Source organism: Bos javanicus, chromosome 10, assembly GCF_032452875.1.
Source record: "Bos javanicus breed banteng chromosome 10, ARS-OSU_banteng_1.0, whole genome shotgun sequence".
Lineage (NCBI taxonomy): Eukaryota > Metazoa > Chordata > Mammalia > Artiodactyla > Bovidae > Bos > Bos javanicus.
In genome coordinates, this window is record NC_083877.1 from 980,473 (window position 1) to 993,428 (window position 12,956).

The window sequence follows — 12,956 nt, forward strand, 5'->3', positions numbered from 1 at the left end:
CCGGGCTCAGCCTCCCCTCCTGCAGAGCCACACTCACTGCCCTCAGCTTCCTTATCTCCAGAGGAACTGCAGCCATTCTAGAGATCTGAAAGACAGGGACATTTTGAGTGCAAAGAAACCAAGTCCACATTTTTTCAAACCTCACTTTATAAAGCAGGTAAAGCATCTCATAGATCACGGTCTCATCTGGGCAGTGGCCTGTGCAGTGGTCCAGGAGGCCAGTACTCACCCCACCTCCTCCTCTTGGCCCGTGTGATCATCGGTGTTGATCACGTGGTACTGATTGCCACACGTGTCATCTCCCCTGAGTCTCATGACTCTCGGGAAGCAAGAGTTATCCCCATTTACATGAGAAAAATGAGGTTTAAAAGATGGGGGTGTGGTCTCACAGCTGGTAAATGGCAGAATCAGGATTTAACCCCAGTCTGGCCGACTCTGGTCCTCTTCCTCTCGTGTGTTTCCTCCTCAGCTTCCTTCAGGTGGAAGGCAGGAGGTGGCCTGAGGCAGAGGAGGAGGAAGGCGAGCCCTGAGTTACCCCGAGGAGCGCAGAGTGTGGGCTGCCGGTGGCATCATCTTGCAAACTCACACTTTCGTTAGCCCTCAAGTCTTTTTTTCTAGAATTCAAGCTCATTCCATCATCCTCTATCGCAGAATAATTCCAAACACTGCCTTGGAGAAAAAAAATAGTCTAGACCCTAAAGAAAGACATCCTTCACTGCAGGGTCCTGGAATTGCGTGCATGCTGATTTCTGTTCCTGATGAATGTCAGCTTCTTCTGACCCATTGTCTCTGGCCCAGGACTGCGGGCGTGCAGTGACTTGCTGCTCTGTGAGTGGCCCCTCACGGCCCAGGCGCAGAGGCATCTTCACTAGAGAAGTGTCCCTAAGAAGAAAGCCCCTTGCCAATGATGTGTGGCAGAGAATGGTTCCCCTAGACAGCTAAGAACTGTGCTGCCTGCTCCAGAGACCATAGCTGCCCTCTGCCCACTCTCACCTACAAGGTGCCAAGGGAGCTGGGGTTGCAGCACCCAGTGGGGCTGCTCTCCCAAGGCCCTGCTGCTTCTCAGTCATCCATTCCTGTGATGGATGTGATGTGGTCCAGGCAAGCTGCTGGAGATAGTTCCAGGATTTTAGCTTCCAGTGTGGGACACCAGTGGGCAAATAGATGATCACAACAGAGGACACAACGTCCAGAGTGCAAAGATCAATGCCCAGTGCGAGGGGAGGCCACAGGCCAGACCCGTGATCCAGATTTGGAGGTTAGGGGCAGGTTTCCTGAACACAGACCCAGTGGAGAGTGGGTGCGAGCCCGATAAAGAGGCCAGGAAGGACGCGGAAGTCTGCCCTGGACCGATGGAGCAGCACAAGCCAAGCCCAGGGGGAGGAGGGGTTGATGTGTTGGCTGGAGAGACCTACCTGCTGCGCCGTCCTGGCACGGGGAGGGATCGCAGAGGGCCTCTTGCAGGGAGTGACGTGACACAGTCTGAGCTTGGGAAAGGTCACCATGGGATGCGCCCTGAGACCACATGCCAGTGCCTGAGGGCTCTGACCATGGGGTGGGCAGCAGTGCTTCTTCACACGGGAGAATCTGGGGCTCACAGACACGGCTTGTCCATTCTGTGGCAACGGCTTCAGAATCTACGCACAGCCCTTTGAGTTTGTGAGCCGTCACTCTGGGACAGAGCTCCTGTGTTTGCGTATGTACTCTTAGGGTGGGGTGGAAGTGGACTTTCCGAGCTCTTGCCAGGAGGCCCATGACCTGAGCATTTTCCCCTGGTTCTTAGTATTTATTTTGACTGGGAGAAGCACTGTATTCTGTGGAATGGCTCCAGAAAACAGAAATCTCTTTGACGTAGAACACCAGATGATTTATTTTTATTTTTTTACATTAGAGTACAGAGCTTTTATAAAAGTACCCTGTGTTGTTCAGGTAATGAAATTAGAGTAAGCTGATTATTTTGTCTTTCAAAAATTAGACTCATTTACTCTATCAATAATATCTCCCTTCTGGGCTATTCATTTGGTCTTATCTGTTGGTAGATGAAGCAAGCAGTCGAGCAGAGGCTGGAGCCAGATAGTCAATATTTTAGGATTTTGGGGTCATACAGATTCTGCCGCACCTATGTAACTCTACCATTGCAAAATTGTCTCTTCCTTACTGCGAAGGAAGAGACAATACAGACACAGAGGCACATGGCTAGGTTCTAACAATGCTTTATTTATAGACACTGAAATTTGAATTTCATGATTCCTACATATCATAAAATAGTCCTTTGATTTCTTTCCCTTGATTTTAAAAATAGAAGCATAATTCTTACTCTGTGGGCCTTAATAAAAACAGGTGGCCAGCCAGACTGGAGTTTAGAACACCTATTCTTGCTTCGAGGTAGGGAGGTGGTTGGGTGTCATGCTTGGTTTAAAACTTGCCTTCAGCCAACAGGCTGGGTCCCACATCTTGACCAAATCACATTAGGTTTTTTCAGTTCTTGTCTGTGTGCAGCAGAGATTACTAGACATGCTCGGTGAGCAGCACTGGGTAAAACAAAGCTGGCCCTGTCTTTAAGAAGACACGTCAGCCCCGCAGGGGAGTCGATGTACTCACAGAGGGTGTTGGACTCTGGAGAGATTGCAGAGCTGGTCAGTGGCGGCTCGGGGCTGCAAGACACCAGGTGGAGCGGAGGGAAGAGAGCAGAGCTGGGGGCTGGAGGAGGGCTCAGACGCGGTGCTGTCCTCCTGAGCCCCGGGGGGTGTGGCGCATCTATGCGGGCAGGCGGAGCCGCACCCCCCCCCCTCCTGTCACCTGGGCTTCCAGCCCTGGGCCCCTGACCCCTTGGAGCGCTCACCCATTGAGATGCAGCCTTCTGTCTACATTCTGTCTCGAGTAAAACAGGTCACAAGCTTTTTCTTCTGGAGCCTGGGTTGTAGTAAATCCTCAGGAAGTATCTGCTGAACACATTATTAGATGAGCACTGTCCCCCTCTGCTTATTCCACAGCAGAGCAACTGCTCTCCGTCTGTATGCAGACAGTGGCCGCTCAAATGGGCACAGTCACGGTGTTATGAATGGACTGTGCTCCATGCCGGATTTAGGCCTTCTCTAAAGGCTCTTACGTGTCCTGATCTGTAAAACAGGAGGAGTTGGGTTAGGTGATGTCAAAGTTCCTGTCTCATGCCAAGGTGCACTTCCATTTTCCTCCCCTTCTCCCAGGTTTTCTAGATGATTACCTGGACCCAGTGAAGCCCCTCAATCCAGAGGAGACTGGATTTCTCCCCGGAGGGTGTGGGATGGGGGCAGGGACCACACAAACATGTGTTTCCCACGTGTCTTTCCTGAGTGACAGGAGCGCTGACCTGAGTGGGCGTCCTGGTTCCGCGGAGTCCTCACAGTGACTCAGGACAGCATCACTTCCCTGTGCGTTGGGTCCTCCTTGGCCAGGAGGGGATACTGACAGTGTCTGCTGCAGAGGGCCGTCATGGTGGTCAGACAAGGGAACTCGTGTGTGTAACCTGGGCGCCCGCGAGTGCTCGGGACGTGGGGCAGCCTAGGTGCGCTGCAGGCGCTCGGCCGGGGCGCCCTGCAGCTCTGCTCACCTCCCGCTCTGCCGTTGGCGCCCTCAGCTCAGCCGCATGCCTGACCCGGTGCTTTGCGTCCTCAGGAGTGTCCAGACGCCGCCTCCCCTGCCCTGTCCCTGGCCGAACTGCGGACGGCGTGCGGTGACAGCGAGCTGGCCACAGAGTTTGCGAACGCCATCCGTCGGTAAGCACACTCAGCCCGCCACCCGGAGGGGCAGTTTCTTCCAGTGGTGACAGTGTACGCCAGGGGTGACGGTGTATGCAGGGATGACAGTGTAGGCCAGGGGTGACAGTGTACGCCAGTGGTGACAGTGTACGCGAGTGGTGACGGTGTACACCAGGGGTGACGGTGTACGCCAGGGGTGACGGTGTATGCAGGGGTGACAGTGTAGGCCAGGGGTGACGGTGTACACCAGGGGTGACGGTGTACGCCAGGGGTCACGGTGTACGCCAGGGGTGACGGTGTACGCAGGGGTGACGGTGTAGGCCAGGGGTGACGGTGTACGCCAGGGGTGACGGTGTATGCAGGGGTGACGGTGTAGGCCAGGAGTGACGGTGTACGCCAGGGGTGACGGTGTACACCAGGGGTGACGGTGTATGCAGGGGTGACAGTGTAGGCCAGGAGTGACGGTGTACACCAGGGGTGATGGTGTACACTGGGGTGATGGTGTATGCAGGGGTGATGGTGTACGCCAGGGGTGACGGTATACACCAGGGGTGATGGTGTACACTGGGGTGACAGTGTATGCAGGGGTGACGGTGTATGCAGGGGTGACAGTGTACACCAGGGGTGACAGCGTAGACCAGGGGTGATGGCGTAGGCCAGGGGTGATGGTGTACGCCAGTGGTGACGGTGTACGCGAGTGGTGACAGTGTACACCAGGGGTGACGGTGTATGCAGGGGTGACGGTGTACACCAGGGGTGACAGTGTACGCCAGGGGTGACGGTGTATGCAGGGGTGACATTGTAGGCCAGGGGTGATGGTGTATGCCAGGGGTGACGGTATACACCAGGGGTGATGGTGTACACTGGGGTGACGGTGTATGCAGGGGTGATGGTGTATGCAGGGGTGACGGTGTAGGCCAGGGGTGATGGTGTATGCAGGGGTGACAGTGTACACCAGGGGTGACAGCGTAGACCAGGGGTGACGGCGTATGCAGGGGTGACAGTGTACACCAGGGGTGACGGCGTAGGCCAGGGGTGACGGCGTAGGCCAGGGGTGACAGCTGGGGTCGGTTCTCCCAGCTGCTGACGCCACTCGCCGGGAGTATCACAGCTGCCTGGGAGAGAGGAGGCGCGTACCGCCTCCTTGTACAGGCCTGCAGGCCAGAAAGGTGAGTGCAAGAGGAAAGCATATACAGTGATCCCACCTGCAGATGGAAAAAGGTCTGCTTCTTCACCTTTCTGCTCTGGTATGGCACTGGCTAGACTCTCAGGACTGTGTTAAAAGGTGACAGTCAAAACAGGTGCCTTTTGGTATCGCTGGGATGGAATATTGCAGGTAAATTCTGTTGGCTCTTTAGGGAACTTTTAACAGTTTCTTTGGCTGCTTTATATATATAGCATATTCCTCAAATATAAAGATAATTAAGTTGACTGAAGAGAAAACAAACAGATGTCTTTACTTTGTTTCTACCTTCAGTGAGAATGCCTACCTCACCATCTCGGTCTCTTTCCACTCAAACAGCCTCAGTTTATTTACCTCCGGGCATTTTCCTCTATTGTGGCTGTTTCTCTGTCCTTTCTAGATCTGTCTTCCATATCCTGACTTTTCATCCTCTCCCCACCCTTTTGCACTTGGTTCTAGAGCAAGGCTGTCCAGCAGAAAAGTAATGCAAATCACACCGTAATGTTAAATGTTCTAGGATCCATGTTTTTTTAAAAAAGAAGAAACAGATATAGTCCACCTTAATAACGGATTGTATTTCACTCAGTGCATCCAAAATATTTCAAAATATAAATCCATATCTCTAAAAGATATTTTCTTCTAATTTTTCTAAATCTTTTTTATTAAATTTTCTTCTAAAATTTTTTTTTACTAAATTTTCAAAATCTACTGTGAATTTAGTACATTTATACTTATTATACTCTGATGTTGGGGGGGATTGGGAGCAGGAAGACAATGAGACGACAGAGGATGAGACGGCTGGATGGCATCACTGACTCGATGGACGTGAGTCTGGGTGAACTCTGGGAGTTGGTGATGGACAGGGAGGCCTGATGTGCGATTCATGGGGTCGCAAAGAGTCGGACACAACTGAACAACTGAACTGAACTGAGGAGGTTCTTAAGGTCTACTTTCCAACCCACTCCAGTCTTCTTACCTGGAGAATCCCTATGGACAGAGGAGCCTGGCGGGCTACAGTCCACAGGGTCACAAGAGCTAGACATGACAGAAACTAAACAACAACAAATGTATTCCCTAGCTGGAGCCACCATGGTGTTTGACTGATGTGCTGAGTTTATTTTGTTGATTAAATCTGTCATCTCTCTTGTAATGATGATATCTTCTTGCGTCTCTCTGAGGACACTTGTACTTAATATCTTATCTGCTGTACTGACTGTTTCCTCACAGGTGAGCTTTACAGTTGAGTTTGGTGACTTGGCTCTGGCTCTGCGCTTTCTGTCCCTCCCTGCTGACGGCAGGTCTAGGCCGCATGTCTGACCCAGGTGTCTGGTCCCCGCCCGTTCCTCTGGCTAGAGCACCCCTGAATCCCCTTCTTCCCTTTGTAGCAGCTTTCTTCAGTGCATTTTGAGTTGTGGTTTCCTTTTTCAAGAAGAATAAAACCTGCCTTTCCTTTTTTACGATTGCTCACGGTCTCTGGCAGACAAAGAACGCTCTTTAGTTTCCATCATTCTTTAGGAATTTTTTTTAAAACTACGTTTGCCATCACTTGGGAGGATTTGGAATGGAGGGGAAGGCTACAGTGCATGCTCAGGCTGCTGTCTTGATCCAGCCGGGGCTGTCGATTTTATAGTGGGGCCTCCAGCTGAGGTGGACCGAATGCTGCCTTGTAGGGAACCTCACTACCCTCCTGACTGACTCACTGCCACTTTTGCTCTTTCCTTCCAAGTTGTAGTAGCTCAGTTTTTACACTGCCAGCGCTTCTGGCCATGTGGTTAAATGGTAATCGCTTTGCTTGAGGAGGGAAGAGAGAAGCTGTGCAGAAAATGCCCTCACCTAATCCTAATGACGTGATTGCTCCAGAAACTAGGGGCGCAAACCACCCCCCGCTTCCAAGTGGGAGCCATTTGGATATTGTGTCTGTAAGCGAAGCCCCTGCATTTTTCAAGATCCCCGAACCTCAGAGGCCTTCGCTGGCACAAGCAGGTTGCAGATTCTGCTGACTAAACATAAAGAGACCTCATTTGTTCTGTCAGTCACAATGGATTTCCAATAGCCAGCCTTGAGTTGGTTAGCATGGATTTCTAATCAAGCCCCAGATATATGGAGCCAAGAAAGAACCCACAGGGCTACGGGAAAAAGGAAAATAACATAATTATACTGTATACATAGCTTAGAAATGGGAATCATTATTTCATGACGGTTTATATCACAGATGCCCAAGCACTGAGGTTTGGGGTGTTTTTCTTTTTAAAAGTCAAGTGGAAACTACCACCTTCCTTGAAGGTGTTAAATCACCGCCAAGCTAGTGGCTGAGTCAGTCGAGGGTTTCCTCACAGAATTTTCAGACATATTCCTTTTTTGGAAAATGATGCTTCCAAACACCAAAGTTGTGGGCCCCAGGAACAGGACTGAAGAGAGCAGGTGTGTAGAGGGGCGGGCAGAGGCTGAGCATGCTAAGATACTATCCATGTCCGACTCTTGTGACTCCATGGACTGCAGCCCACCAGCCTCCTCTGTCTGTGACTCTCCAGGCAAGAAGACTGGAGGGGTTGCCACGCCCTCCTCCAGGGGATCTTCCCGACCCAGGGATTGAACCTGCATCTCTTACATCTCCTGTGTTGGCAGGTGGGTTCTTTACCACTGGCACCACCTGGGGTGGAAGCTCGGCATGGCCTTTTCTGGCAGGAGCCCCGGGAAGGGCCTTGCGACGCTCCAGTCGCTGCCTGGTCCCTGTCCTGCCCCAGCAGCTGCAGCCCCACAACCCTGCTCTCGGTGTGTCTGCGCCCAACCTTCTTATGTCTGGAACAAAACCAGGCCTTCAGGCAATCGCACATTTACCATCTAACTTCCATCTGGTCTGATTTCATTCCCTCCACTTCCGTGAGCACTTATTGTGGGAATATTGGCTCCAGGCTTGCCATAAAACCCCATCTGGATGACCAGGTTTCCTGTCTTGCACATGAGGAGTTTTCGTATCAGGGCACCTTGTCTCCACTGTTGTCTGCACAGGTTGTGTGCTGCAAAGCCCTTCTCCACCCCAGATCCCTGTCTTGCTCACGTTCCTAGTAAAATCCAGCTGAACAGCCTTCCCACCGGAGAAGTAAGCTGTGATATGCAGCTCAGCAGAGGCAGTTTTCAGGAAGGAGTCTTCTTGTACTTCTGTGCTATTTATGTAGCCTACCTTGAGGACCCGGGCACAGCTGAGAGGAGCAGGCTGTTTCTCCGTCATGCTTAGGAGGCGGCAAGGAGGAGGTGGTATCCCCTGTATGAGGCGGAGGAGGCAGGGGCGGGCAGACCGGACAGCAATGCTGAGTGGTCACTCAAGGTCACACGGCAAGGCCGCGAGGAAATCGCACGCCACTGCTTTCTCCGCTGGACTCCGTGTGCTGGCAGGGGGATGCTTACCCGTTGAGTGTGAGCCGAGCCTGCTCGTGTGGGCCTCTTCCCTGTCTATAAAATTTATTTATTGATTCTTGTGTGCCCTGAAAGTGAGAGTCGCTCAGTCATGTCTGACTCTTTGTGACCCCATGGACTATATAGTCCATGGAATTCTTCAGGCCAGATACTGAGAAATATCAATAACCTCAGATATGCAGATAACACCACCCTTACGGTAGAAAGTGAAGAAAAACTAAAGAGCCTCTTGATGAAAGTGAAAGAGGAGAGTGAAAAAGTTGGCTTAAAACTCTAACATTCAGAAAACGAAGATCATGGCATCAGGTCCCATCACTTCATGCCAATAGATGGGGAAACAGTGGAAACAATGAGGGACTTTATTTTGGGGGCTCCAAGATCACTGCAGATGGTGACTGCAGCCATGAAACGAAAAGACGGTTGCTCTTTGGAAGAAAAGCTATGACCAACCTAGACAGCATATTAAAAAGCAGGGACGTTACTTTGCCAACAAAGGTCCGTCTAGTCAAGGCTGTGGTTTTTCCAGTGGTCATGTATGGATGTTGGACCATAAAAAGGCTGAGCACCGAAGATTGATGCTTTTAAACTGTGGTGTTGAAGACTCTTGAGAGTCCCTTGGACTGCAAGAAGATCCAGCCAGTCAGTCCTGAAGGAAATCAGTCCTGAATATTCATTGGAAGGACTGACAGTGAAGCTGAAACTCCAATACTTTGGCCACCTAATGCGAAGAACTGACTCATTGGAAAAGACCCTGATGCTGGGAAAGATTGAAGGTAGGAGGAAAAGGGGACAACAGAGGATGAGATGATTGAATGGAATCACCAACTCAGTGGACATGAGTTTGGGTAAGCTCCCGGAGTTGGTGATGGACAGGGAAGCCTGGCGTGCTGCAGTCCATGGGGTCGCGAAGAGTCAAACAAGACAGTGACTGAACTGAGCCTTTCCCTTCTCCAGGGGATCTTCCTAAACCAGGGATCAAACCCAGGTCTCCCACATTGCAGGCGGATTCTTTACCAGCTGAACCACAAGGGAAGCCCAAGAATACTGGAGTGGGCAGCCTATCCCTGTTACAGCGAATCTTTCAGACCCAGAAATCGAACCCAGGTCTCCTGAATTGCAGGCAGACTCTTTGAATACATCATTGCTCTGTTTCTTATGAGCCTGCCTCTCCTTCCCTCAATTCCCTGGTAGCTCAGAGAGTACAGAACCCACCTGCAATGCAGGAGACCCGGGTTCAGTCCCTCAGTCATGAAGATCCCCTGGAGGAAGGCACAGCAACCCACTCCAATATTCTTGCCTGGCAGGCTACAGTCCATAGGGTCATAAAGATTCAGACATGACTGAGCGACTACCATGACTTTCACTTTCTCCTTCCCTCCTCCACTCCCTGCAGGAGAGGTGGGAGGTGGGGGATGGCGGGTAAGGGGTGCAGGAATCATGGCTTACTCACCCAGCTGTATGACTGGTGACTCTGTCCCTTCTAAGTGATCCCTAAACCATCTCAGCCTCATTTCTCTCTGCCCACTGGACATCTCCCCTGAATAGACTAGAGCCTTAAAACACAGGACGTCCAAAACAGAAATTATCTTGTTTCCTCCTGCCCTTCGAAATTGGCCTTTTTTTCAGAATTCCTATTTATATGTAAAAACTTCAAAGTCTGCCTCTTATTAGCAGACAGTATTGTTTTTTCCTCTTAAAACCCCATCTGTCCCATGCAGTTTCCGTTGCCTTCTCCTGAATTTAGCCCTCAACCCCTCCGAAATCAGAGTAGCATCTCAGTGGGTTAGTCTGCCATTAGTCCCATCCTGTGTTCCCCCACAAAAAAAAAAAAAAAAAGAAAAACCACCTTAAATCATACTTCTGATCACGTGGCTCTGCAAATAGCTCTTCCATGGTGTGACCTTCGACACCATGTGTAGGTCCCTAACTTCTTAGCCTGTATTTCAAATGTTTCCCTACACGTTATCTGTGGTCCAGATTCATCCAGACTTTCCATGAGCATGCCCTTTGCTTTATCCCCCCACCCCACCCCACCTCTCTCAAGCTGTGAACCCCTCCTTCTTATCCCCTCCAGCTGGACACTCATCTTCCTGAGCTTCCTCAGGCACCTCTTCTCTGTGCCCCTGATGGTACAGACCACTCATCACCGTCAGCGCCCACAGAGCCCGTGGTTGTCAGAGAGCCTTAGAGCAAACCACAGGGAGCCTCTTGGAGTTCAAAGCCACGACTGAGTTCCAAAAAATATCTGCCCAGCTCTAGAAATCTTCCAGACTTGATGGCACCCACTGACCCCTGTTCCAGCAGCTATGGATTAATACTGTTCCTGAGCCACACACACACACTGGATTGAAATGAAGAGGGAATGGATTGAAGTCCTTTTAAAGGGGGAGCCCCGCTGAGGCCACAGGCAGTAGGATCATCACCATTTCATTAGTGGGACCGTTATTTTAAAGGCATTGTTTTCTTAAACTTGCACTTGCTGGTGCTTCCTATGTGGCTGATTTACAATAGCCATCAGGCAGTAGAGGTTGTGCTTAGAATTCCATAAATGCACAGGGGTCTGCTGTGGTTGCTAAGTCGCTTCAGTCGTGTCCGACTCTGTGCGACCCCATAGACGGCAGCCCACCAGGCTCCCCCGTCCCTGGGATTCTCCAGGCAAGAAAACTGGAGTGGGTTGCCATTTCCTTCTCCAATGGATGAAAGTGAAAAGTGAAAGTGAAGTCGCTCAGTCGTGTCCGACTCTCAGCGACCCCATGGAGTGCAGCCTACCAGGGTCCTCCGTCCATGGGATTTTCCAGGCAAGAGTACTGGAGTGGGGTGCCATTGCCTTAGCATGTTAATGGAATACACAGTGTGCCTGTAAGTTCATTACCTTGTAAATAAATGGCTGAGCTCCAGAGCTGGCCTCACAGGGCCAAGGGAAACATCAGTTCTCATCCCAGGGGTTGAGGTGAGTCAGTGAGATTTCTTCATCTTTCCGTCATTCCCCCATGTTCCAAAAGCTGAGAGAGAAAGCCTTCCCCTTAGATCTCATAAAGGCAGTGATGGAGACATCAAAGGACCCTGTAGCACGGACAAGACAGCGGCGAGATGTGCAGGAAACGTGGTCTGGGCCGCCATCTTGCTGCTATTCTCGGCAGATGCACCCCAAGTCAACACCTGCAAGGCATCCTTATCCGGGACACCCCCTTCTTAGTTCCACGGCCCTGGGCTTTTCACCAGTCTCCTGCTCTACTGTCTGCTCTCTGTGACTCGGCACACTGCAGTGACATGCTGACTCACAGACAGAGCCCCAGTGCGTCCTAGCTCCACAGGCGTCACTGGCAAATCTCTTCAACTGCACTTCAAGTGCCTCATCTAGAAAACTAGAATAATAACAGGACTGACCTCCAAGGTTTGTGGTGAGAATTAAATAACTTCAAGCTTGTAAAGGAGTTAGGATAGCTACTACTGCTGGCTGGATTTTCTTTAAAAAGATGAGTTTAGACTATACACACATTTTGTTGTTGTTCAGTCACTCAGTTGTGTCTGACTGCAACCCCATGGACTGCAGCATGCCAGACTTCCCTGTCCATCACCAACTCCCAGAGTTTGCTCCAGTGAGTCAGTGATGCCATCCAACTGTCTCATCCTCTGTAGCCCTCTTGTCCTCCCACCTTCAGTCTTTCCTAGCATCAGGGTCTTTTCCCGTGAGTCAGTTCTTCACATCAGGTGGCCAAAGTATTGGAGCTTCAGCTTCAGCATCAGTCCCTCCAATGAGTATCCAGGGTTGATTTCCTTTAGGGATGACTGGTTTGATCTCCTTGCTGTCCAACGAACTCTCAAGAGTCTTCTCCAGCACCACAATTTCAAATTCTTCAGTGCTCAGCATGCCCTATGATCCAACTCTCACATCCGTGCACACTACTGGAAAAACCATAGCTTTGACTACATGGACATTTGTCAACAAAGTGATGTCTTTGCTTTTCAATAAGCTGTCTAGGTTGGTCATAGCTTTTCTTCCAAGGAGCAAGCATCTTTTAATTCCATCACTGTAGTCACCATCCGTAGTGATTTTGGAGACCAAGAAAATAAAGTCTATCACTGTTTCCATTGTTACCCATCTATTTGCCATGAAGTGATGGGACTGGATGCCGATCTTCGTTTTTTGAATGTTGAGTTTTAAGCCAGCTTTTTCACTCTCCTCTTTCACCTTCATCAAGGGGGTCTTTAGTTCATCTTCACTTTCTACCATTAGAGTAGTGTCATCTGCATATCTGAGGTTATTGATATTTCTCCTGGCAATCTACCATGAAGGAAATAAATAAAATCATAGTCACTGCAGAGATTTTCTCTCAAAAAATATATATATAGATTGCAATAAGTAATGGGGGAAATAATAAGATGCTGGGGATGTTATAACTCTGGGACATTTGTTTAGATGGGTGGTCAGGGTAGGCTTCTCTGAGGAGGTGACATTTAAGCTGAAACAGGGAGGAGGAAACATAGCGTAGTGGAGGAAGTTCATCCCAAAGAGAGGGGACTGACTGCACAGTTCTGTTCTGGGAAAAAACGCTTGGTGTGGGCTGATAAGGGATAGGATTCCAGGGTACAAGCGGGAGGGTGATACCAAAGCCTGGGTC

At 50.4% G+C, this 12,956-nt stretch overlaps 1 protein-coding gene across 2 annotated transcripts in view; it reads left to right on the forward strand.

Moving 5' to 3' along the window:
• MCC (MCC regulator of WNT signaling pathway) overlaps nt 1–12,956 on the forward strand; it is a 524,409-nt gene that overhangs the window by 500,559 nt on the left and 10,894 nt on the right. For both annotated transcript variants that reach the window (XM_061429887.1, XM_061429888.1), the window contains one exon: nt 3,655–3,755. In XM_061429887.1, coding sequence (XP_061285871.1) covers nt 3,655–3,755 — 101 coding nt within the window. The remainder of the gene's footprint in view (nt 1–3,654; nt 3,756–12,956) is intronic.